We start from the raw sequence: 27,194 nt of genomic DNA, 5'->3' as shown, positions 1-27,194 counted from the left end.
CAATCTTAGGCACTCACACAAGGCTCATGTTTCCATCAGCCAGAGTGAAGACTCAGTGATCCACAGAGCATCCTGTAGCAATGGGTTTTTGCCACAACAGCGGGAATTCATGTTGCTCTTGTCCCACCTATCACTATAATTCTTTCAGGTTTGGCTTTTACTCTTTGATATAAAAAAAGAGCTAGATGGAATTAACAGATTAGACACTGTAGAATGAAAAATTAGTGAACTTGAACACACAATAATAGAAGCTATCCCAAACCAAAGATAAAAATGCCTGAAAATAATATACAAATAAAGCATGTCAAACTGTGTGACAACATCAAGTCACCCAATACATTTTTACTTGGAGTCTCCAAAGCATGTAGTATAGCAAAAAAGTTTGAATAGATAACTGCCAGACATTTTCTAACTGTGGTAAAAGCTGTAAAGTCACAGATCTAAGAAGCTCAGCAAACACCAAGCACATGCAAAAACGCAAGGAATGTATGTTGGAAGGAGGAAACACCAAGGTACAGCATAATGAGATTGCTTAAAACCAGTGGCAAAGAGAGAGCCTGCAGGGCAGAAAGACAACATGTACAGAAGAACAAGAAAGGTGACAAACAGTTTCTTTTTTGGAAACAATGCAAGCTAGGTGACAATGGAGCCACGTCTTTAAAGTATAAAACAATAAGAAAACAAGGACAATGGCAGCCAAAAAACCCCCCAAAAGCCAAAAACCAGAAAACACCTGCCAACCTAGAATTCTACACCTAATGGAATTACCTTTCAAAAACAAAGGTAAGAGAAAACATTTTTCAGATGGATGAAGAGTTCATCCAGAAAAATCTCCCCGGTAGAGTTGTTAGAGGAAATACTACAGAATCACACCCGATGAAAATCTGGAGCTGTCCAAGGAGAACTGAAGAGCGGTGGCATGGTAACTCCGTGGGTAAACGTAAAAGACTTTTAAAATTATTTTAACGTCTTTAACAGATAAGCTACTTTAAAGCAAAAAGCATCAGTATATTTTGGGGTTTATAACGTGTGGACGTAAGTGTGTGGCAACTGCAGTGCAAAGCAAGATGAAAGTTTGCAGTTGTAAGGCACACAGCAGAAACCCCAAAGGGTCATCAAAAGAAGAGTTATAATTAACATAGAACCAACAAAGGAGATAAAATAGAATCATAACAGATAATCCAAAAGATAGTAATAAAAGGACAAAATAAAAAAAAACCTGACGGGATAAATGTAAAATAAATAGCAAAATGATAGGTTTAAATCCAACCATACAATAGTCACATACGTATCAATGGTCTGAATATCCCAGATAAGGCAGATCGTCACGCAGGGTTACAAAGCGAGACGCAACTCTGTGCTGCCGACGAGAAATCCACAGTAAGTATAACATAAATAGGTTAAAACCAAAGAGGTGAGAAATACACGTGGACAGTAATTGAAGGAACGTAGGACACGTAGCTGGGAAATGAAAATACATGAGAGAAGCACAACCATAAGCTTCCAGTTTGCACCTATTTACCAGGAGTTATTTTCCCTAGAAATAGTACAGCTGAAGCAGCAGTTACAGACCCACAGCCACGCAGTTCTTAGGGAGGTGAATTTCCAGCACTGGACTGGGTAATTCTCCCTCTTTTAAAATTATTGTTATATTTTGAAATAATTATAGATTCACAGCAAGTTTAAAAAGAATTACAAAGAGGCCTCATGTACTCTTCACCCAGTTTCCCCCAGGGGTAACGTTTTAATGACTATAACGCAACCAGGAAGTTGACATTGGTACCGTCTGCAAATCTTACTCAGATTTTGACAGTTTTATTTGCACGTGTGTGTGTCTAAAGGTCTACGCAGTTTTATCATGTGTACATTTGTATATCAACTCCATATCAAGATACAGACCTGCTCCATCACTACAAATATCCCCATGGCCACTCTTTTATACTCACACCCTTTTCCTTTGCTTTCCACACCCTCCCACCCAGGTCCCAACCCCTGGCAACTACTGATCTGTTCTCCATCTCTGTAATTTTGTCATTTAATTCCCTCTTTTGGTATCATCAGATCTTCTCAAGTCATGCCGTGTCCCACAGTTTATCTTTCTTACTGTTTATCAGTTGTTGGCCAGAAATGAGAAAGGGCTTTTTTAATCCTCATCAAACTCCTATTCCTGTTGTTCCCTTCCTTCCTTTTCTGTCTCTCCTTTCTTCCCTCCCTCCCTCCCTCCCTTTCTTTTTCAGATCGGGCTGCTATAACGGAACACCACAGACTGGGTGGCTTAAGTTCTGAAGACTGGGAAGCCCGAGATGGAGGCGCAGGAAGGGTCTCTGTCTTCCTGGCTCGTAAATAGCCATCTTTCTACTGTAGCCTCACATGGTTGACAGAGCAAGCTCTAGTCTCTTTCTTCTCACAAGGACACTAACCCCATCGTGACCTTGTATAAACCTAATTCTTCACAAGAGCCCCACCTCCTAATACTATCTCACTGGCCGCTAGGGTTTAATGTAAGAATACTGGGGGGACACAAACATGCAGTCCGTAGCGCCTTCTCCCCTCCCTCACTCCCCCCTCTCGCCTCCCCAGTCCTTCCCTCCTTCCCTCGTTTTGTTTGAAAATGCCTTAGATCCTTGTAGAGTGTGCATTCCAAAGTATGAGTGATTCTTTTTCCTAGGCTTTTTTTTAACTTCACTAGAGCCATCTCCTTTTGACCTCTATTATGAGTCAAAATAAGTTACAGAATATAAAATAATGGCAGAAGGGAAAAAAAAAAACATGGTAAAGGAACTGACTGGAAAGTGTCATTTAATCCAAAGAAAGCAAAATCAGCCCCATTAGCAATCGGCACTGGATTTCGCTCGCTCTGCTATCCTGGTTGGCCTGTCATGAGTAAACCATGAACTGCACTGCTCAGGACTGTACTTGACTTGTATGTTTGCATCCATATTTAAATGTCACAGCATGTCTGAAACGAACAGCACCATAAAACATCAGAGGTTTCTTTGGGGGGGCTGGGAATAGCACTAACTGAATTAGTCCTGAAGCGGAAGGGTTGTTATATGTCACAAGGGTTAGGATAAAGACTAAAGAGTGAACCTTTTAAATAGCAGATCTTGGCTCAATAATTCGGAAAAAAATGTTCTAATAATTAGAATGTCTGAAAATTGGAATAGGCTATTTTTCTAAGCTTGTTCATTAGTCATTGGAAGAAATAAAACAGAGGCTAGATTCAGGGCTGTGCCAGCCTATATGACATTTTGGGTGAACTGAGAAAAAGGTACCCTATCCAGTGGATGACTCAGTAAAAGCTGCTCCCTCTGTGTTGCTGTGTCCCCTCACCGGTTCCATGACTTAGTAGAACGTGGACTCAGTTTAGCTGCTACATTCCTACTCAGAGGGGAACCTTCTGCAATGTCCTCTTCCCAGAAGCGCTCTAGCGCAGCTGCCGGAAGAAGGCTTGAGTCTGGAGTTAACGCCCTCGTTGATTCATGAGTCTACCTTTCCAAGTGTAATCTGAATACACGTCACGGCTCTGGGTGTCCCAGTCTCCACACAGATCACATTCAAAAAAGCACAGTGTCCCCCCCAAAAGTAACGTGAGAATTTCAGTCTTTACTAGCGCCTCTCAAAAACTATTCAATATGATCCAGTTTATAGGGCACAAACTTAAAAGACTCTTTTCTTCCTTTGCGCCTGGCTCAGTTCCCTCATTTTTCAAATTGCTCCAGAGCAATTTTGCTCTCACACTTTCTCTGAAACCTCTGTCCATGAGCTTTTCACTCTTTTGTCTCCTCTCTTTCTTCTTCATTTACTCTAGCTTTTTCTGTCTACGTTCTGCAGATTCTATGATGTAAGAAAAAGGAATTGTGTTGAAAAAGATACATTTTCCCTTAGATTGTGAAAGAATAGGGAGAAACTGAGCAAGTGAAGCTAAAATCTCTCCTTACCTTCCCCACTGCCAACTCTAGCTCTCTTCCTACCTTACCTGTCTTCCTAATTCTCTAACAGCACAGCCTGGAAACGAGGCTGAGATAGACTAAATGATTCTTTGGTAATTTCTGGAGTGGGGAACATTCATATGTTACTGCTCACTGAGCGGATCCTATGTCTGCAGAACCTTCTGTTAGATCCCGAGGAAAGAGGAAAGCAAGTTATGTGAATAATCCCTACTCACAAGGAATTTGCAATCTCATGAGTCAGACTGGATCACATGCAATAGATTTCAAGGAAGAAAGTCACTAGACAGTGAAAATGACCACAGCTGTACACCCACGAACAGCCTGTTACCTGGATATTGTGCAGAAAGCAAGAGCGGAACTGTGGGGAAGCCAGGGAAGTTTTCAAGAAAAAGGTAAGGACTGAGTAATTGTTTAGACAGGGAAAACTGTGGAACTAGGGAAACTAGTACAGAGAAAAACCAAAGAGCCAGTGGGCAGAGGGTAGGGAACATACTTACCCACTAACACAGGGGATCCGGGCAAAGTGGGGAGCCTTTGTTTCTCAGTGGGAAGGCAACTCTCCATCCTCTGAGCTCCCATAACGCTTATTGTGTGACTTGATTGTTAATTTATTCCATTCTGCCTTTTTCTATTTCCTTCATTAAATAACCCCTAGAAAATACAGATGCTATCTTCCCTTCCCCCACCCTTCCACAGCATTTCACAGTCCAGCCAAATCTGATGGATCAGTAAATACTTGCTTAATTAAACAGAGTTAATGGGTGGCTAGTCAGAGCAGGGGCAGGGAAGTCGAGGAAGGGTCGCATGCTGCACTGATGAGTTTTAAGTCTAATACTGGAAATCATGGAAGTTCAAACATGTCACGGATGTGATCAGAATCTTTTAGGAAAAGAGTTTTTCTTTGGTTTCACGTGGAACGTGGAAGACAAGTTCACCTTTTCACTTGCATACTTGTTGCCCGGGTATTTGGGAAGCGATGTCTCATAGAGATGACACATAGGACTGAACTTTAAGCTAGTTTTAGCGACTGAGACTTTTGAATAAATACATTTAATCTTGAATTTTATGGGCTGGGTAACATACTGAGAGTGTCATGGGTGTGAATGAATTTCTTCACAAAGGTTTTTTTATACTGCTGGTTATCAGTCAAGTCTATGATTGGTCCCATGCTCTGAAAGGGGATGTTGGTGTGTTTGAAATGATGACTAAGCATGTGGAGTTGGAAAAAAAAATCAGGAATTGGAATTCTAGATTTATACTTTTAGGAAAGATTTACTCTAGCTTTTAGGAGTGTTTTATTGAGAGACTATTGAACTATTTCATCAAACTAATTTCTTCTCCCTCCTGACCTTAGGATATTTTAGAGCAATTGCTAGCACTAATATGCTTAGGCCCTTTTATGCAAATTCGTCTTCGATTCTGAAAATCCTATTCATGTGAATTCTTTGTTACTAACATTTAACACAAAGTTTTTTTTTTTTTTCTGATTGAAATTACATGAATCATAGCTGTTGATTGGTGATTTCAGTCAAGCTTTTAATTACTTTTCTCATTTGGTTAACATAAATTTGAATTTTTGACCTAGATATGTTTTGAAAAATTTATCTTTATTTTAATTTTATTATAAAAATAATACTCAATTTGTATATAGCTTCTGAATTCATTTGTTTATATAATGAGTGGAGTATATAAAACAAAGTTGGATTGCTGTTTGTGAAGAAAAAGCAACATAGCATTTCTATTAAAAACGGATTTACTTATCTGATGGACCTACCCCCTACCAAAAGAATAGGGCTAAATTGCTACCACCGAGTCTCTGGTGGGACTCCCAACCTAAACTAATGAAAAATTTGTAAGTTTAACATATGTAAACGATTAGAAAAATGTGAAGCAAATTCTATTCTGTACACATGAATAGAAGTGTACATATATTGCTGCATTAAAATCCCCCCAAATTGGATTTTAAAAGAAAGGTATTTTTTGCACAGATAGAAAGGCAGTGATGTCACTTTGGAAGACTGAGAGAGTAGCTCTTCACCTTAATTTTAAAATATTGGGAAAAAGCACATCTGGGAGCCTTGGAAGTGGCCGAGGGATCCAAGTACGCTGTTATTCTAAAGACTTCCAGAAACCAGGCTTCTACTCTCTGGACAAACAGGCATTAATAGGGCAGCAGCAAACTATATACATGATATTCTTTTTCTTGGCTTCACAATTTTAGTTAATATATTGGCTTTTTGGTTTAATTCCAATGGTGCAGCTCACAGACGCAGGTTTTTTTCTTTTGGGGGCTGGTGTCACAGCCATAAAGTAAAGGTCCTTGACAGCCTGTCCTGTTATAAATGTAACATCCTTCCTAAAATAGAGAACTTCCCCCCTCCCAAAAGTCATGTGAAAGGAGGGCAGAGGCACAAAAATAAAGTTGGGGATACTTCAAACAATAATATGAACCAAATGTTATTCCTCAGAAATTTCAGTTGTAATAATAGGAGTGTGAGAATTATATGACTTAGAAAAATAGTCAGGAAACTGAATGAGCAATTCAGAGAGAGGGAGGAACTGTTGCCACAAATAATTGTTCATTGTACGCTTATTTTCTTAGCCCAGGAGATGAAACTTGTTTGTTTATGAGAATTGGCAATTCCTTCCCCAGACTGGGCAGTGGCTGTCTGAATGTTTCTGTATGAATGAATAATCTCATCTCCTGGTGGGGCGGGGAGGGGGGGAGATAGGGATTTAGTAATGCCTTTCATGTTTCTGAACTTTTTAGAACTGATATTACAAGAAAATACTTTCTAAAGAAGTCAATCTAGATTCTCTGAATATATTTTGCAAGACAGACCTCTCCGGCAGCCTTATGATTTTGCATAACTTGTAGGGAGAGACTGGACTAGCTGGATGCTTCCTAGCTTTATTAGCATAACCCAGCCCTCTTCCAACACACGCCCAGAACTGCCTCATTAGCCACTGGGATTTGAGCCAAAGCATAAGACCACAGTGAATATAAGGGGAATTACTGGCAAGAGAGCCCTAGACCAGCTTAACACCGAACCTATTACTTTTCCAAGATCAGAAAAATATTACACGAACAGGAACCATTTCTCCATCTCATGCAGACAAGAATTCAAGGTTTTAATCTGTATCTTTTATCTAGAATAATTAGCTGTACCGTAATAAGACATGCAGCCTGGCTGCACATGTTTAAGTGCGTCTGTTAATCTCTCTCCCTCTCTCCTTTTTTTTTTTTTTTGATTTGTTTTCTGGATAGCTTTGACATTGTGAACCACAGACCAGTTGGAGCCTGGCATTGAAAGGAGGTGTTCTGCATCGATTTTTTTTTCTCTTGTTTAAAGAAGTTTACTTCTACAAGAGGGAATCTGAAAAATGACAGGGGCAAAAAGGAAAAAGAGAAGTGTGCTCTGGACCAAGATGCATACCCCACACTGTGAAGACTTTAAGCAGTGGTGTAGAAGGCGGCTGCCTATTTTGGAATGGGCAACACGTTACAATCTGAAAGAAAATTTGCTTCCAGACACCGTGTCTGGGATAATGCTGGCAGTTCAACAGGTGACACAAGGTAATGTATGGCGTTTGATTTTCCTGTTTTATGCAGGTTTGATTTCACTTTGCTTTCTTGGAGAAGTATTGCTACCTAAGATCTACCATTTAGCTAATGAAATTGATTTGAATTAACTTTGGGGTAACAAGCACATTGAACATCTGTATGCAAACGTGTTCCTAGTTTGTCTTTTTCTTTTGCTATTTTTTGATAGCTATTGAGCATTGAACCAATTTTTGAATGACATTACATATTTGAAATGTTAAAATTCATACTATGTGAGTAAAAGATCAATAATTGCGGGAGAATGAGCTTTTATAGTTTGACCTTGCTGAAATAGTTTCCTACTTAAGCTGAAAATCAAGCTATAAAATATCTCGTGGCTTGAATACATCATTTTAAACCCAATTAGCAGCACACAATTACCTGTTGTAGCCTTGAGAGTTGCTATAAGCAAGGAACAGAGCTTTCTGTACATAAAGGAGGCTCTTTGCCAAGATCATTATTTGCAAAGAGAATCCTGTATGTCCTTAGAGTTTATGTTTTACTGTGCATGCTGATTTAATTCTGTATCACATTACGTTCTGTTTATTTCTCAAGAAGAAATTTAAACCAGTGCGAAGGCTGATTTTAACTTTCCCCAAGCAGATTCTAAATGATATTCTGAATTTGGATAGGTGTTTTCCTTGCTGAAAGCTGTTAGGTAGCTAATGTTCGTGCAGCGTGTGAGCATTTGTGTGTTTGTGTGTGTGTGTATTTTCCTTAAAGGCACATTCATCGTATTTTTAAAAACTGATGCAGATAATGATTTCCTAACTGTAGCAAGGGAAGGAACTGGTTTCTCAGCCTTGAGAATTTGTAAAACGTTCCTTGGCACGGACTCTGTAGGTTTATATTTCCTTGCAGTTTCACTACCTCCCTGGCTTGAACTGTTATTCATACTATTAAATTATAAGCACTTTTCTAATTGAATTATTCTGTAGCCGGAACAAACTGGTTTGTGCGTTTGTGTTTTTGGTGTGATTAGGAACATCTGTACTGGTGGCTTTACTACGATCCGTAATGCTGTCATGCTTTATGGGATTCCATTTCCCTGAGTAGTCTTCTGTTACATTTTTAATGACCATTTTGCCAATAGCAAAGCATAATAGTGTTTCATAAAAGTGCCATGTAAATAATAGGTTAGGGCACTTTTAGGCTTGTTTTTATTCAGTTGTAATTTCAAAATGAGATGCTGCCTTGTGCTTAGAAACTAAGGGGATGAACTTATTAACAAGGGCTTTCTCACCAGATGGTTTCAGTGTATTTTATTTTTTTTTCAGTGTATTTTATAAATCGATTTTGCTTTAATTTAATGGAAAGCCAAAGATAAATATATTTTAAAAAAATAATAAAATAATTTGCTTTTCATCTTTGTGACATATCAGGTTCATAAGAAAATTTGGGGATATGATAAAGATCCCTGTGACACATCATTGGTGTTACTGTTTGTGTCTTTGGTAGCTAACTGGCTTTTCTTTGGGCATGGATACTGAGAGCTTTTGTTTTATGAGTCTTGTGTATCATTGGTCGTGTGTATCATTGGTCATGAAGAAATACATTGGCCAGCCCCCAACTGATGAGAAGCACAAACTTTCCTCAGCTCTTCTGCCTTGGAAGTTGTTCATCTGGCTGTTGGTTCTCTTGGAAGGCTCCCAGTGATTGGGCAAGGAAGCCTACATTGCTAGAAAGAACTTAAAGGTTTTTGTTGGTATAGGGAAAGGCTAATTTTTCTAAAAGTAACTATTCTTTAAAAAAAACATTCTCTCAAACTTTCTCATGTTTACCCACCACGGGTGAATGTCATAAGCTATCATTTGTTGTAAGGGGCACTGTGCTAAACCCCTTATAAACATTATCTTCCCCTAACCCAACAAACCCCAAGAGACAGCAGTCTTCCATTTCCCATATGAGAGAGTGGGGGCTTAGGAAAGTAAATAATTTTCCCTGGACCTTGTACCTGATAAGTGGTAGAGTCAGGACTTGATTCCAAAGCCAACACTCAACATTTTATGCTTTATACTCTACACTGTCAAAATAAATAGACGTTTTCGTAATACCAACGTTATTAGTAACAGAAGGCACTTCTTTGGAAAGGTGCAAATATCCTTTCCTTCAAATTACCCTTGCGTTTATGCGTCACCCCTGTAGGTTTTAGACACCAAGGCAGAGTGGCTAGGGAAATAGGTGCAGTAGAACGCAGAGTAAGGGAGGTATCTAGATATCATTACCTTCTATGTGCATGATACAGTATTGGCAATCATCATCAGCTCCATTTCTTTAAGAAAAATTAGAGGAGAGAAGGGTAATTTTTGCTGTTGCATCATCACACAGACAATAAGAAACAAATACGTGCTTTTACTCTACTGATCTTTGAAGCAGACTTTCAGTTACTCAGCACAATTGAATTATAAGAAATTGTTGAATTCAGTATTTTCTAACCTACAAATATGGGAAATTATGCAGTTCAGTCTAGTAGTTGTGTTTAGCTCTTTCTCTAGAAATGCATTTAAAATTAAGGATGATGGAAACCAACGTTGGAAAGTTTTCTACAAGTCAGATACCAAGGAGCCACTTTAAATCACTTTATTGAAGGTTTTCCAGTTGTCCAATACAGAGCCTTGTCAAGTCATCATCGTAACTGGTCCATCTACAGTGTTTGCTCTGCTGACTGTGCTCTTTCTAAAACCGTGTCTTCTTCTGGGCTTTGGACACGTCTCTTTTGTTTACCTACCGCCTCTCTGGCCTTGTTATGAGCCTTTGCTCTCGTCTCCTGCTCCGTCTTACCCATTACACATCAGTGTCCTGGACACTCAGACTCTGGGTCTTCTTCTCTGGAAATGCCTTAAGCAATTTCATCTGCACAAGAGGCGCTAACCGCCATCGCCGGACTAACAGTGAAGCTTTCTTCTCAACCTGAAACCCACATATTCCACTATACAGACCTAGAATCCTCTAAAAGCACTTCAGATGCAACATGCGGCTTCTAAAACAAACAAACTGAATGACACCACCACCCTGAAGAGAATTATGACAATAAATAATAACAACAGCAAATTTTAGGCACAAATGAGAACGCCTGAACGAGCACTTGACGTATGCAGACGAGCGGGGCTCAGAGAGGGCGGAGAGCCTGCTGAAAGTCACACAGCACACGTGCCAGAAGAGAGGCTGTGAGCCCAGTGTTCCTGCTCCAGGGCCAGCGACCTCTCATGGAGGGTCTCACGTCGCTGTCCACCCTTCCCTCTCTGTTGCCCTTCTACACACTGGTGTGCAATCAGCCACCAGGGGCTGTTGTTTCTATGCCCTAACTATCTTTCCAGACAAGTAATCTTACTTCATGGCCCCTGCTCCTTACTTCCCTAGTTCGCTAAACTGCTGAAATCATATCTGGTGGGTCTTCATTCTCTACTCTGTCCCCTCCTGTAGGCCATTCCACACTGCAGCCAGGATGATCACAAAAATCTAAACACATCACTTCCCTGCTCAGAATTCTTCAGTAACCTCTGTTTCCTCTAAGATGGAAGCCCAGTTCTTCAGAATAACCCACTAGATCATTAATAACCTGGGCCCCCTGATACAAAGGTCTATTCAGAGAGATTTTTCCTCTGGGAGCCCCTCCCAGTCTCCTGGGAAAGATGAATGCTTTCTTACCTCCCACTCCCTTTGTTCCTTTCACATATCTCTGTATTGTATTGTGAATTTTCGGTACAGCTCTTTACCCACTGGTGTGTAAGCTTTGGAAGCAATGTCTTAGTCTTTATATTCCTGCCAACTTGTATATTGCCCAGTGCATAGACGATAGGTTTTCAACACATGTTTCTCATGAGCATTAAGTAAACAATTTAGCTCCTGAAGCCTCCAGCTGTTCTCTGATAACATGCTGCCCCTCTAGGAAGGAAATTAAATTTAAATTAATTCTTATGTTTTCAAAATAAGTGTAATAAGTATATTGATAGTAAAAAAATATAAACTATGAGTAATTAATGTCTTCCAACTCCTCTTACTTTCCTGAAGTTATAAACTTGTAGCCCTCCAGACAAATCCGGTGAAAGACTTGTCTGTTTCCTTTGTGTTTGATTTTTTTTCTCCAGCCAACATTAACACACGTGTGTAGTTTATATGAAAATCTAGACGCCTGGCTTCCTTTGCAAAAAGGGAAATACATGGCCACATGGGGCCCACACTCCTATTTGGCAAAAATCCGCTGGCTCCCCCTGGAGGCAGGGCATGCGCTTTGCATCTTGCCACATCTCCCACCGTTCACACACCTGCTACCGCCCTTCCTCCTAGCAGCCCTGTAATTACCTGCCTAGCTCTCTGAGTGTCTGAAGTTGTCTCCCCTTTCTAACATGTTGTGTTGAAATGCCTTGAACTTACTCTTCAATAGAACCTTTAAGAGAGATTATGCAAGATTAGGTTCTTAACTTACATCCACAGACCCTTCAGGTCTGTGAACCTACTTCCTTTCTTTATAATCCTATGTATCTTTCTGTTACTTATTTTAAGACTGTTCTGGGAAGGAGTTTATAGGCTGCACTGGACTGCTAAAGGGGTCCCCGAAGGGAATATTTATTCCCCAAAGGAAATAAATATAAGTGTAGATGTGCTCATTTCAAAGGAAAAAAGTGAACCTAAATCATTCTTTCACCATGTTCAAATATTTCTCAGAAATAATTTGTGTTTTTTTAAATATTAAGAACCGTTGGGAGCTCCCATTACTAACATCAGGTCAGAGCCATTATAGCTGGCATCTACCACAATGTTCCCTGACTGACGTACTGTGGGACCTCACAACAGAGTGCAGTTTGAAGACGAACCTTCCAGAGCATGTCATTGACCCACACATGTCACCAGCGTGGTCGGCAAGCAAAGCCGTAGGCGACTCTGGTCTCTAGAGTGGTTCACATTCTATCCTGGGTGACCACTTGGGGGAAATACAGCCCTTGTTTTCAGTCTGAAAGCTCAAGCACGGAGACAGGGTGGAGACCTAAAACGCATGACTTACTATATAAGAACCGAATCCCGCTGAGGACGAACATGAGACTGTTTTGACTTGCGTTCCAAAGGATCACCTAGAATTTTTGTTGCCAGACCATGAAAATTTTATGCTGCTGTAGGGTTGCCTGGTGTTCAAACCGCAGTGCTCTGGGCCACAGACAAGAGATGGAGGTTCCTTATAATTATGTAGAGCTTGTGGCAATGCGGGCACCAAAATGTGTGGAAGCTGATCTTCGCTGCACTGCTGCGGGCAGCTTAGTGACATGTGGAAATTCCTGAAGCAGACTGCACTGTGAAGATTCAAGGCTTGTCTGAGAATTTTTCCCTGCGTGGCATGGTCGTAGCCTTGAGGACTCAGAATCCAAGCATGGCTGCATCTCTCTAACCTCACCCCCTGAACCACTGTAAAGGCATAGATCATAATATAGAGAGACTACAATAGTTTATTATATCTAGGAACTTTTCTCCAGGAGGAATGGCAGCTAAATATGGCTAAATAAATCTAAAATATACTTGCCCTGACTCCATAAAAATGTACCCAGAAGCCAGGAATACTCTGCTAGCTTTTTGCTTCTCCATTTCCCCTCATTCCATGATTCATGCTCTCACCCATAGCAAGAGGCTTCATTCAGGATTTTCAATTTCCCTTTTTTTTCCTTAAAAGTAAAATTACGGTGGTTTGTATATTAAATGGATATTTATATAATCCTGTAGTTAGAATAATACTCCCTGTAATATTTAGACCTGTTCACATGGAAGAGCCATAACCTTCCATTCTGGAGGGTCAAGAAGTTTTAGAGTGTAAACCTTGGGAAGATCTGCAAAACAGACTGGCAGTGGTTGTGAAGGGAAGGTGTGCGGCCTGTCTGGTAGCAGGCTTCTGTTTTTGCCAGCTAGGATCCACCCCTGCTTCTTTTAGTAATTATGCCTTGGATTTGTTCGGAGGAACAACCCTGCCTCCATTTTTCGTATAACATGGTTTAGGTGACGTTCTAATTTTGGATCCAGGCTGATCAGTAAACTAAGCCCCATCCCCCCATCCCCCCCCCCCCCCCCCCCCCGCCAGGATTCTCAGCTTCGGAAGCCCGCTGGAACCACCTTGGGACCTAAAAGAACATTGATGCCTGGGTCCTGTCTCAAGCAATTAAATCAAGTTTTTTTCTGGGAGTAGTTCCCAGACATGAAGGCATTTTGTTTCTTCTTTTTCAATTGTCCCAGATGTCAATGTGCAGCAGTGTTGAGAGCTGCAGCCAGATACTGGTCCAGGTGAAGACTTGTGGCTCGTCTTGATAAGTAGCACCGCACACCTGGCAGGGACTGGCTCAATGATGGCATCTCCCTCCTAGGCACAAGGGTTTGGATTTACGACACAACAGACCAGTCATTTCTTAATTTAAATACGGTGATGGGCGATACAAATGACCTGAGTGGTCCAGTCAGCCCGGACCCTTGGACATGTGTGGAACCTTTCAAGAAGAAGGGAAAAGGCATCTTCCTTTGTGCTGGAGCTACCGACAGTAAGGATGATATGCACCTGTAGCTCCCCTGAGTCTCCAAAGCCTGAAAATGAAGCCAGCTCAGCAAAGGGCACAGCAGAGGGAAACTGAGTCGCAGTGCTGGCTAGTACATGTCTGACTAATCACTTGCGTGTGCAGACACTTTTTGTTGTTCATTAGGTTTAAGTTGGGTTACTTCTAATCACCTTAACTATACATTTGAATGTTATTAAAATTTAAAGGTGTTGCACAAATTGTTCCTCATCTTATAAAATCCAGCAAGGTAGACAGTATCATCCATTATATTTCTGCTCTTTTTTTCATGAGAAGAGGAATTTGAGGCTCCGAACAGTGGGTGACCTGCCCCCAATTCTAGGGCTGCTAAGAGGGACTGAAATGCAAACCTGCCAGGCCCCACCCCTTGTCCCCGCTGCCTTCTGCGCTCCAGCTTGCTTTGCGTGCAAGAGCCGTACGCTGAGTGGGGCTGGGGCTGACACGGGGCAGCGCGACCCCCAGGCCTCCCTTCTCAACAGCCCCTCAGGCGGCCCCTTCCCGGGACGACAGGACGCCTTCCTGGGTAAAGTAAAACCCAGCGCTTCAGCGTGAGAGGGAGGAGGGCTGCGCCGGCGGGAAGAAGTCCTGGTGCTGGAGCGCCCGCTCTGTGCCCTGAGAGCCTCGAGCGCCCCCTGCTGGACTAGCCGAGGGCGGGGGCGGACGGAGGGGGGATGCGCTTTCACACTGGCCTGAGCGTCCACGATAGCTTTCACCATGCGGCAGAGGGGACACAGGACGAAATGTCAGTATGAGACCTTCCTAAAAGCTAGGGAGCAATAAAAGGGAAAACGGTCCTTATCCTCTATTCTTTATTGTGCTGGAAGCCACTCCCATCCGCTCAGTTGTCGGCCGGAAGTCTGGTAGGGACCGGTGCTGCCGTTTCCCCTTTCAGCCATGTTCAACTAACCGAGTTCCATAAATTCTTCCCTTTTAATGTCTCTCGAGTATATCTGATGCCCACTTCCTTGTGGCAACCTCTTTGGTAATAGTTGATGTTGCAATATTTGCTAAGTGCTTAAAATGTGCCACAAACTCTGTTAAACAGTTGTTGCGTGCTATACCATTGAATCTTTCTTTAAAAATTAGTTAATTAATTATTTCTAGACTTTATTTTATCACCCAGATTCTGTTTTTATTTCCTGGGAATTGTTTGTTTTTTTGGAGGGGGAGGTAATTAGGTTTATTTACTTATTTTAATGGAGGTACCGGGGATTGAACCCAGGACCTCGTGCACGCTAAGCATGCGCTCTACCACTGAGCTTCACCCTCCCCCCACCATTGAATCTTCATAATAATTATTTATATTTTACAGATGGAGGAAGGCTGCTTAGGTCGCCTGCAGTGCAAGGTAATACGGTTTCTATAAAGCAGAGGGAGTATTTAAATGTGTGTCTAACTCCTGAGTCCATACTCCAAGCTTAATAAAAAGCCAGCATTATTCATTTCTTGCCAGTTAGAATGTCTTCTTATTTATAATTTTGTCCCTTGATTATCTGTTTTCAAACTACAATAAAAAATTTGAATTAGATGGTGGGAATCCTTGTTTTAACTTCCTTCAACCACACCATTACAAAGGGCTTTTTAATTTGCTATTTCACTCTTTACAGCACCCTTGCTTCACACCATCTCATTGGTGTCTCCCACTTCCCCTACTGTCTTCCTCCTCATCCTTTCCCTCGTGGCTCCCTGGCGCTCCAGATACCTCCCTGGAACTGAAACCGCAGGTGTGTGTGTGTTTTTTTTTGTTTGTTTTTGTTTTTGGCTTGTATAATGTTGGGAGCCAATGTATACATATTACAAGACTTCATTTTGAAATCGAGAGTTTTTCCCTTCACTTAAATCAAATTATTTCACAGCAAAGGGCTAATATTCCTGAAGTTGACTGGTGCCTGAACCCAGTGTGAGGTCATGGACTTTGCAGTTTGTCCTTGTGTTCCCCAACACACCCTGTCCTTTTATATGAATACGCCTTCATGCCTGTTATTCATCCTCCTCAGATTCAGAGCAGGATATTCTCAAACTCAACTCAAGGACACCTTGATGGTTCAAACCGATCAAAGCATTTAAAAGAACAAGATAGATATTTTATATAAAAAGCAAACACTGTTTAAAAGGCAGGATTGAACTTCTGAAAATGTTCTTCCAGACTCTTCAATATCTGGATCTCACATCTGTTCTTGTCTTCATCCTGTGTTCTGGTTACACTGAACTGCTCGTAGTGTTCTAATGGAGCATGCTTGTTTTACCTCAGGACATTTGCACATACTGATTCCACTTACGTGGATAATGTTTCTCCCCCGGCCCCCTTCACCTGGTTATATCTTAGCACATTTCAGACTGGGTTTAGCTCAGTCATTCCCAACCTTGGCTGCATATTATAATCTCTTTTGGCACTTAAAAAAATATCCATGCCCTTGCCCCAGACCAATTAAATCGAAACCTCTGAGGAATTTAGGGCAGACATATAATGTTCTGCACCTCAGCTTCCTCAATTAATGATAAAAAATGAAGTAAAATGAGCAGCTAAGGTTGAGAACTATGGGCTTTCAGAAACTGCTTGATACCTCGATTTTGTTTTCCCATTTTACCCTCACTTGTCCTCTTAACTAACTCTGCCACATTCATTTTGGATTTATATTTGATTTTTCTTCCAAGCTATAAGTTCCTTGAGGGCAGGGATTATTTACTGTCTAAGGTGACCAACCTTCCTGATTTTAGCAATGAATGTCCTGAATCCTAGGAAACCCTTTCAGCTTCTGTCAATGTATTCGGCACATAGTAGGTACTCAAATGTTTCTTGACAGTGAAAGAAAAATCATAACTGATATGATGGGGTAGGGCTTTCCTGGCCCACTCCTGGCGGCCACTCTCCCCATGGAAACTTTTAACCTCTTACTGTTTCTAATATTAAGCCTGTAGGTCTGTTGCTCATGCAGCTGTCTGAGCATGGTAATTATTTTCACTCTTATGAGCTCCCTCATAACAAGCTGCGGTAGGAAAGCATGATGTAATTTGCCTGAACCCCTCTAGGATTAGAATCAATGATCTCTAATTAGCAATACCTGTCTGCGAAGCAAGAGAATGTGTGTCAATAGGAATTTTGTTTTCATACGGTTGTGTTTCTTGAATACGTGTAAATTTACCCTGAGAGACCCATTTGTGATATCGCTTAACCCCGAGCCACTGCTGCTGTGGACCAGACAGCTGGTTATACTGTGGTTTGCTAATAACGCTGCTAAGACCGCCACAAACCGGCTGCCAGAGGGAAGTTGCTTTTACCATCACCCATACAGTTCACGTTTGGTTTCTTCTATGTAATCCTTGGAAGTGCTTACTACCACCTAATTTCTTTGTTTTCAAGAATACTAATTTGTCTTCCTAGGGTTCTTTATTCATTTCTGTTTTTAAAACTGCTTGAAAAAATGCACAGTCTTTTGCCATGTTCTTGGAAAGAGAGAAGAATAAGACAAAAATCCAATGGGCCTTATTTTTTTTTTCCTTCCTCAGAAATTTGCACAAAAGCATATGAGAATGTCATCTTGTTATTTCAATCTTGAAGCTGCTGTGTTGTGGGTACGTAAGGGTGGGGACATTTTCTTAATGAAAGCTTGTGGAGTATTGGTTTCAGCCACTTTCTGAGTGGATCTGTATAACCCAGGCTGCTGCCAAAGGAGTCTGTGTTTTTGTTTGGAAACCTGAAGGGCGCTGTACGATCCTCTCTCTGTAACATCACGTGAAGTGAGTATTTTGGTGGTGAGCACGGGGGCAGGACAGAGAAGTGATAGTCTTAGAAAGCTGGCAAGGCTTGACTAGCTACAGACACATGGCATTATACGAAATGGAATTTTAAGAACTCAAGTCCTGCCAGTCACACTTTCCCTGGAGAGGATCTCAAGGGAACTATCTACACAGGTAATATTCGGGGACTGTGTCCCACTTTATCAGCTGAGTTAGTGTTTAAAGCATAGATCTAGCAAAGCTGGGGTGGAGCAAAACAAATTCGGCCTGAGATTGAAATGCTATTTCCTTTTTTTCTTACAAAGCTAAGATCTGGATGTGCTTATGGGAAGAAAAGAGACATATCAGAGCTGACCTTGACACGGGCCCTGGGCTTTCTTTGTCGTATCAGTAGTAAGGATGAAGAGACAGTAGAAAAGCAAAAAACATACACATATGGACACGTTCTTTAAGTGTCTTCAGAGTGTTCAACTTTGACCCCTCCAGTCAGCAGCCCTCCTCTTGGGTGGGGGCCGTGGGTGAAGGTGCAGAGAAGGAGTCTGAGACCTGCTCAGCCACGTGAGCTGAGGTGTGGCCCTGTGGCTGGAGAGAGGGGGACAGAATCAAGATATTTGAAAGGTTAGAACTGAGGTCGGGTCCAGGGAGGTTAGCTACGGCATGCAGACTCAGCCTGAGAGTATGCCGGTTCGCACGTGGCTGTCAGCCAGTGGGACCGGAACACAAAAGGCAAAACTGGAAGATGGAGTGTCAGAAGCTCAGGCACAGTGTAAGAGCAACTCAGGATTAGTACCTGGGTCCTAGATTCTGGGTAAAAGGCGTCTGAGTTACAGTCTAGGGAGCCAGCAGTATGGACAGATTACAGTTTTTTTTCTCATTTTCTACCCGGTATATGAACAGGCGTCAAAGTTCGTAGGTGGGCTTGAGCCCATGGGAGGCAGTGAGAAGACGCACCTGCCTGGCGAGGAGAAGCAGGGGAGGACGGCACCAGCCAGCAGTTAGTGTGAACTGCTGGCCGCAGGTCTAGTGAGGTCTTCAAACAGACCCCGCCAACACGTGCCCTGGGGCCGTTCCTGGCCGGCTTTACCCGGCTGTGGTGTTCAAGGGGAAAGGGTGCCAGGACCTACGAGAGGCCCCGAAGCCCCCAGTCATGCTCTGCCCTCTGTGGTCAGCACCTCCTGGCATTCAGCATCCTGAGTTGGGACCGAGTTCTGCAATGAACTGCTTATTAACCTCATTTCCTGAACTCTTCATAACTTTCTTGACCACTTAACCTCGCGTGCGCCTTCATCCACCTGATAATCAGGACCTTCACTTGCTTTGATCCTTTGTTCTTCTCATAATCTTTGCTGCTTTGGGTAAACGTGCTGCTCTATTCCTAGGACGCGTTCTGTGTTTATTGGAGCTCCCTGAAAGGGACACACGTGCTGCTTTACTTATAAATGGAAGTAATTCTTATTATCTTCTTTAACAGTAGATGTCACAATATAATTGGAACCCTGGACGCAAAAGCAAGTAATTATGATAATTTTGATAGGCTGTACAAATGAGGACTATACAAGCTGCAGTGACAGCATGGATGGTGTTGTCAGCTCTTCCTGGAGTGGAGATGAGACTGGTAGTCAAGAAGGGTTTCAAGAGGAAATTAAACTGTAACTGAATCTTGAAGGCTCATAACTAGAGTTTCCCAGTTAGCCCCCAGATGAAGGACACTAAAGATAGAAGAAAAATATGCAGTGAAAAGAAGAATAAAAGAACATAGTTTGTTTAAATGCTCGTCAGTGACCTGGTTTGGTGGGAGTTGTAGCTGGAGAGGTTAGCAGAGTCTGGATGATAAAAGCCTTCTTGAAGAACATGGAAAAGGTGTTTGGGCGTGCTTCCTAGGGTGATGGAGAGCACTGGTGGGTCTTGAGGGGTGCCAGGCAGTGACAAATATTTGTGTTACAGAATAAACACGCTGATGGCAGCTTATATGACATACCTGACAGGCAAGAAGCTAATTAGGGGATGTTAGGAGAAATTCTATTCAGGAGAGAAAACACTGTGCTTTGAACAAAGACAGGCAGAAGTAGTGGCAGTAAGACGGAATCCACAGGTATTAAATGGAAGAGATGAGGTGATCAGCGTGCTCTGCCATGTGAAGATGGAAAAGGGAGAAAGAGAGAACGTTTTCATAACTTGCAGGTTTCTGATTGGGTGACTAGATGGGTGATGATGCAGTTTTCTGAGAAAGGTCATAAATAAACAAAGAACCACCAGCGTTTTTGTTTGTTTTTTTGTTTTGTTTCTAATGCATATTGTTTTGTTGTTATGGGAGGATTGGTGGTGGGAGGGATCAAAGTAAACAATTAACAATTTTCATTTTGGATTTGTTATGTGAGTACCTGAGGGATCGCTGGCTGATGTTCGTCTGGGCCTGGGGTTTAGGAGAGATATTATTAAGATACATTAAGATTAACCATGATTATCCCATCCAGTCCTAAGTCTGCCATCAGTCATGGAATTGGACGGGATAATCATGGTTAATCTGTAGGATGAAAAGAGGAGTCAGAATGGAAGAAGCCTTGGGAAACACTGATGTTTAAGTGGCCGAGGAGCTAGCAGAGGGGAATTAGAACATGGACATCACAGTCCATGGACATCACGGTGCTCGGGGAGCCAATGGGCAAGAGCTTTAAGAAAGGTGTGGTTGACAGGGTAAAATCTGTGTATGAAACAGTGAGTTCCCAGGACAACGGGAATAATGCTTAGAAACCAAAAATGTGAAATTCAGCAAGAGGGCCCTAGAAAATATCATCAATGACTAAATGTTGTCCCAGAACAAAGTGCTTCACAACTTTTCAAGAATGTTGGGCAACTTGTGGGAAAAACTTGTGAAAAATTTTGTCCATCCTTCAACCGACACTTTTATAAATGATAATTTTCCAATAGAAGTTTCTGTGATTATATCTCTTATAATTTCTTTAATTTTTCTGAACTTTGACTACACTGTTTATATAATCCGCACATACAACTGTTTAATGTTGGGCAGTGGTTATTTCAGGCAAGGACCTTAAGCTCATATTCCGTGTTCCTCTGTGTCTCTCACGGAATTTAGTGTGGATCTGGATGCACAGTAAGAGCTTTATGAGCACTTGCAGGACAACAGTCAGACCTCGGTTTTGAATTCCAGATGCATCGCTTGGACGAGCTCTTTAGCTGCTCTGAGATTCAGTCTCCGTATACGCACAACAGGGATGATAATACCTAGTGCACAGAGTTGCTCTGGAGAGTAAAGGAGAGAAAAATAAAAGTGCTCCGGGGAGAATCTAGTACAAAAGAAATGCTCAGTAAATGCTGTTATTTTAATGTGATTAGTGTTATCATCTTCTGTCTCCTATAAGTAAACGCTAGAGATGTGGAGATTTTTATCTGGGTTGTTAACTAATGTATCTCAAGGCCTGGCACACAGTAGGTGTTTAATTTTAGGCAGATTTTTTTTTTTAACCTCTAGGTTTTAACTCAGCAACTTGACGATAAGTGTAAGGTAAGAAGATGGAGAATATCAGTTTTGCAAGAAATCTTTCAAAATAATTAAATTAGAGAAATTCTAGATATCTTATAAAATGTCAAGGATACCCTCCCAGCTTTGCCAAGAATAGGGACTTAGAACCTTTCTTTGAATCTCAGCTATCACTGGTGTCAGTTGCTGGACAGGTTTCATTTAACCCCTGCAGGTACTCTGTGCGTGAGTGTGCACACCTCTGTCTCATTTCCCTGCGGTGTTGCTGGACGGTGACTCTGTGCAGAGAGAAGCATCACCATCCTCGCCCTGGCACCATCTTGTGCGGCCAGGCTGCCTCCTTCTCTAAGGCTGTACCACGTGGCAAGAGAGGAGCGCCAGCCTGGCTGCAGCTCTCCACACTCTGCTCAGACAGGCCCTGCTTGGTTTTGTTCAGAGCAGAGATGAGCTGTGGATGCCTTTCCTCTGCTCCTGTTGCCTTATTTTCACGTGGGCCTTCCTGTTTGCTCTTGTGCACGTAACCACTTGAGGAGGAATCAGTAGACTGGCTAACAAATCCTCTCCAGAAATAGCTTGATTGTCTTTAAACAGGAAGTTAACCCATGCAGAGCTGTATATAATCCATTTTTTGAAATAATTTAAACCGTCACATCCTGGAGAGTGGTATAATCTCATGTTCATGGTCTGATGTTTACTTGTGTGATTCTGTCACTAAAGCTAAGGGATTTCTTCTTTTTTTTTCCTCTGAAAATTACAATATACTTGAATATACTTAATATACTTTATATACAATATACTTAATGTACTTAATATACTTAAGTGACATCTTCTTTATTAAAAATACTAAAAGATGGAGATGACAAGGAAGAAGTCCTTCCAATTGACCTACGTCAAGACCAGGAGACCAGGGCCTTGGTAGCCTCTTTCCCTTCCCAATCAGGGGGCTTGGAGTCCAATGTAAATATGGTGAGAAGAGACAGAAAAATGACATCTGTCATATATAACTGGGTTTCTTACACTTGCATACTTGTCTTTGGTTCGTGGCATCACTGGTCACCACACAAAATCGGGCCCTTTCTTAGTCCTCTCTCCTTTCTCTTCTTTTAGCGCTGCCATGTGTCTCCTCCTCCCTGGCTTATATTTCTAGTGATGGCTTCACGGCCAGCCTTTACCAGTGCCCCCTCTGGAACCACTCCTCCCTGAGGAGTAAACTCTGTACTTTCAGAATCTTCACAAGGCATCTCTGCCTGTTTGCCTTTCTTTCCTTCTTTCTTTCCTTCTTTCTCCCTTTCTTCCTTCATTTCTCTTTTCTTCCTTCCTTCCTTCCTTCCTTCCTTCCTTCCTTCCTTCCTTCCTTCCTTCCTTCCTTCCTTCCTTCCTTCCTTCCTTCCTTCCTTCTTGTCTTTCTTTCCTTTCTTTCTTTCTTCCCAGTGCAGGACTTCATTGTTGGTAATCCACAGCGCAGGTTTGAAGAGCTGAAGTGGCATGTTTGGGGAGACTGTTTGCCTTTCTTATAAAGCTGACTCTCTCCCTTAAGGGCATTATCTCCCAAACACCCCTCTCAAGTGGTGGCTAATTGTTCTCCCACTGCCCTTGATAATTCATGTCTAAAACACATCACACTTGTATTTATATGCTCAATAATTATGTGTCCTGAACTACAGTACAACATGTCTGTTTGCCTGTGCCCCCGTCCAAGGCCAGTTGTCTACACATGGTCATATATTTTTGTAAAATTTCGTAAGATATTTTAGCAAAAATTAATTCAGAGCACTGCCTTTTCCCAACTCAACTTCCCTTGAGTCATGCTTCTTCTTCTGTCTGGTGGCGCTGGGGTGGCTGCAGATATTTTGGGGGGCTGGCTAACAGTAAGTTACCACAAAAAGCTGACCTGATGAAGATCAAATAAAGCTCACTGTATGGCACTGTATCAAGGACAGTGTCATGAAACTGGTGAATTAATGTCTGTAGTTCTTAAATAATATTTAGGTTTCTGCACACACACACACACACAAAAACTGAAATGCCCTGAAATTTTATAGTTATCAAGGATCCCAACTGAGGTTTTCTCAGTCTGACAGTTCAAATTTCACATAATATTATTAACTAAGTTTTATACATGTATCACAGTATAAAGCTAAATAAATATATGAAGCTAAAATAAAAAATTCAAATCTATTAATATAAAACTAAACTGAAATGTACCTTAGCCTAGCTCCGCAGAAAGTAGAGCCTGACGTAGGGGGGTTACGTGCTACTTCATCATCATGGAGTGAATGCTCAGAGGGCAGCAGTGAGGGGACCAGACGATGCCTCTAACGGGGCTGGCTGCCTCTGAGAGGTGCAGGTGGCTCTGTCGTTGGGGCATACCCCCAAGAAGGTAGCAACTGCATCTCCAGACCGTCTTCCAGTGGGGAGAAAAGGGGCTGCGTTTAAGCGCTGCTCACTTCTCAGTGGTCGAAGGCCCTCGGTGCTCCTCGGAGTTCACATGGGTGAGCCTGGGCATTAACAGGCGAATCCCAGAGCAAGTGTCAACAGGGAAACCCTAGGGTGTGAGAAGAAGAGGGGCTGTCAGATGGCACCACATGAAGTTAGAAAGATTTTGCAGATGCGAGAGACGGGTGAGACCAACAACACTGAAATGTCTGAAATGCAACAGGAAAGCCAAAATTAGCTTTATATTCTCTCTATAGAAAATATTGCAAAAATCCTTGTAATCAGAAAAGTGTCCAAGGAATATTCAGCCTAAAATTATAAGGGTAAAAATATTATAGCGGTATATGAGGCAAATAATAAAAATATTGCATTATTATTTTATGAATATTTGATCATGGAATTGGTCAGCTTTGTAAAACTTATAATTTGGTGTGATTTCTCGTTCTAAATAGATATTCATCTTTGTAAGTAATTTGATGTTGAAATGTTACCTTTTTTCTTGGAAGCTTCCCCCCAAATGTATAAGCTTTAGGACTCACAAAACCCAGATTGCTCCTGTGCTCAAGTTTATCCTATCTGGAAACAATGAGAAAATAAACAAACAAGTTTTCTTATCTTGTGTCCTCACTTGGCACCAAGCCTTTCTCTCGTCTCTTCACAAACAAGATATTTCAAAGATCAGTTCATGTTTCCTGACTCTTCTCTCCCCACTCGTATGCATACAGAAAACAAAGCAGGCGTTACCAGTGGGGAGAGGGGTAGAAGGAGAGGAAAGACAGGGGAAGTGGATTAAGAGCCACAAACTACTAAGTATTGTGGACAAGGAATGTCACCTGCCATATCAGTAAACAAAGATGTTGCAGCCAGCAAGCCATCAGCCACGGTAGCTGCCATCCCCTGATGGTGCCCCCTGGAGAAAAATCAGGACACTGGGACTAAATAGTTAAGGTGAACATCAAAGGAATAATTTCATTAAATCCAGACACTTGCATCTTCTCACATATAGAAAAGCATTAAATTTATTAACTTGAGACATCTAGTTTTTCTTTAATTAGCAGTAATCTTTTGATGTTCCAACTATCTGTTTTTTTTCCCCCATAGTGGCTGTATCAGTTTACATTTCTACCAACAATGAACTAGGGCTCCCCTTTTTCCACATCCTCACCAACATTGATTATTTGTTCTGACAGGTGTGAGCTGATAGCTCACTGTTGTTTTGATTTACATTTTCCCGATGCTTCGTGACGTTGAGTATCTTTTCATGTGCCTGTTGCAGATCAGCTTCAAATTGGCAGACTAGAAGGATGTGGAGGTCCCCTCTTCCACAGATATATCAAAAATACATCTACCTGTGGAACAATTCTCACAGAATACTTACTGATCTCTGGCAGAAGTGGAACTATAAGGAAAACCACAAAATGGGGTAGGAGAAAAAAAAAAAAAAAGAGAAAAGGAAATTGGGACAGGACCTGCCCTGTGGCGATGGAGTGGTGAAAGATGAAAAGCACCCTCACTCTGGAAAGACCCTTCTTCAGCAGGGAGGTTAGCTGGGACAGAAGGGGAGCTTCAGAGGCTTGGAGGAGAGCATAGGAGCCACTCTGTGGCAGACACAACAGAGAGAAACTGGCATAGAGGGTTCGTGTGGTCCCTAGCCCAGGATGCGAGCTGGCTTGTGTGTGCCAGGGCTAGTTGCTGGAACTTGGGCTCCAGTGGATGGACCCAGGGAGAGGATGGGTTGACTACACAGACGCAAACTCAGGGGCCTGGAATATGGTTAAGGCTGAGGCTTGGAGTGTGTGCAAATGAGCTTGTGTCTGCATAGAAAGCTCCACTGTTGGCTTGCACTAATGGAGGGGTGCAACGCTGCCTACAGGGTGTGGCTTGGCCACAAAGTCTCCCTTGTTTACTTGCTTACATGAAGGGTGGAGAGGGACATTGTCTTAGCTACTGCCTTCACTGCAAGTCCACAGGGCATTCCCTGGCCATAAAGTCCTTCTTGTTAATGAGGTCTGTGTGCCTGCATAACAGGTGATAGAGGACACCACAGAGGACACTTCCCAGTGGACATCTCCTGACATCTCCTGCAGAGGAATACCCAGCAGCTCCTCTTCCAGAGGAAGTGGTCTAGTCCAGCCTACCATGCACAGTAGCTCAGAAACAGATCTAGGGGCTTTGTTTCCAATAACTGGGTAGCAGACCCAGTCTGTAACAGGACTGTAACAACCACAGAGCAAAGAGGAGGGCCCACTCAACACCCAGTGCAGATTCTGGCTAACACAACACCAATCACACCCCCAATCAAAGGGATAACAAGCAGCACACATGGAGGAAAGATGTGGTAGCCATCCATACTAAAAAGAATCCTTGCAACAAAAATATTACATGCACACAGTCTACACAGGGATGTTCCCACATAAAAACAGCCCTTCAAGACCTCAGTAAATAACTGTTACTCCTAAGTTCATTCATAGAGTCAGAGAAGTATAAAATGAAGAGGCTACACTCCCAATTAAAAGAACGAGAGAAATCTCTTGAAAGACCGAACAATGAAATTGATCTCTGCAGTCTACCAGAACTTGAGTTCAATAAGGAGATGATAAAAGCACTGAAGGAAATAAGAGAGGCTATTGATAGAAATGCAGGATACTATAAAAACAAAATAGAAACTATAAAGAGGAGCCAATTAAAAGCAGAAAACTCAATTGCTGAGATAAAAGCCAAGTTAAAGGCAATCAATAGTAGGCTAAATGAATGCAGAGGAATGAATAAGTGATTTAGAAGATAAAATAATGGAAATCACCCAGTCAGAAAAGCAGAGAGAAAACCAAATGAAAAAAAAAAAAAAGAGAAAGCAATATAAGGGACCTGTGGGATAATATAAAGCATGCCAACCTATGCATAATAGGGGTCCCAGAAGGCGATGAAAGAGAAAAGGTGATCAAAAATGTATTTGGAGATTATAACTGAAAACTTCCTAAATATAAAGAAGGAAACAGATATCCAAGTAGAGGAAGCACAAAGGGTCCCAAAAAAGATGGACCCAAACAGAACTACACCAAGACATTTTATAATTAAGATGGCTGAAGTTAAAGGTAAAGAATAGTTTCTAAAGGCAGCAAATGAAAAATAAAGAGTAGTTACAAGGGAATCCCCATAAGGCTTTCAGCTGATTTCTCTACAGAAACATAACTGGTCAGAAGGGAGTGGCAAGATATATTCAGAGTCCTGAAAGAGATAAACCTGCAACCTAGGATACTCTAGCCAGCAAGACTATCATTTAGAATACAGCTCAAGTGGTAGAGTGCATGCTTAGTATGCATGAAGTCCTGGGTTCAATCTCTAGTACCTTCTCTTAAAATAAATAAACCTAATTACCTCCCTCCACCAAAGTAAAATAATACAATAATACATAATAAATA

General features: G+C 41.9%; 1 protein-coding gene across 5 annotated transcripts in view; it reads left to right on the top strand.

Annotated features, from left to right (window-relative positions):
• The first annotated feature begins 4,266 nt into the window (after positions 1-4,266).
• Positions 4,267-27,194, top strand: part of SLC26A7 (solute carrier family 26 member 7) — a 136,675-nt gene continuing 113,747 nt past the window's right edge. For 2 of the 5 annotated variants that reach the window (XM_064476972.1, XM_064476973.1), the window contains exons 1-2: positions 6,934-7,082; positions 7,222-7,530. In XM_064476972.1, the coding sequence (XP_064333042.1) occupies positions 7,338-7,530 (193 nt within the window). In that variant the 5' untranslated portion in view covers positions 6,934-7,082; positions 7,222-7,337. Of the gene's footprint in view, positions 4,346-6,933; positions 7,083-7,221; positions 7,531-27,194 lie in introns of those variants that run through there. The other 3 variants (XM_010975994.3, XM_010975996.3, XM_064476970.1) reach the window with 2 other exon arrangements.

Source organism: Camelus dromedarius, chromosome 20 (assembly GCF_036321535.1).
Source record: "Camelus dromedarius isolate mCamDro1 chromosome 20, mCamDro1.pat, whole genome shotgun sequence".
In the NCBI taxonomy this organism is placed as follows: domain Eukaryota; kingdom Metazoa; phylum Chordata; class Mammalia; order Artiodactyla; family Camelidae; genus Camelus; species Camelus dromedarius.
Note: the sequence above shows the minus strand (reverse complement) of the source record. Positions and strands in the feature narration are given on the sequence as shown.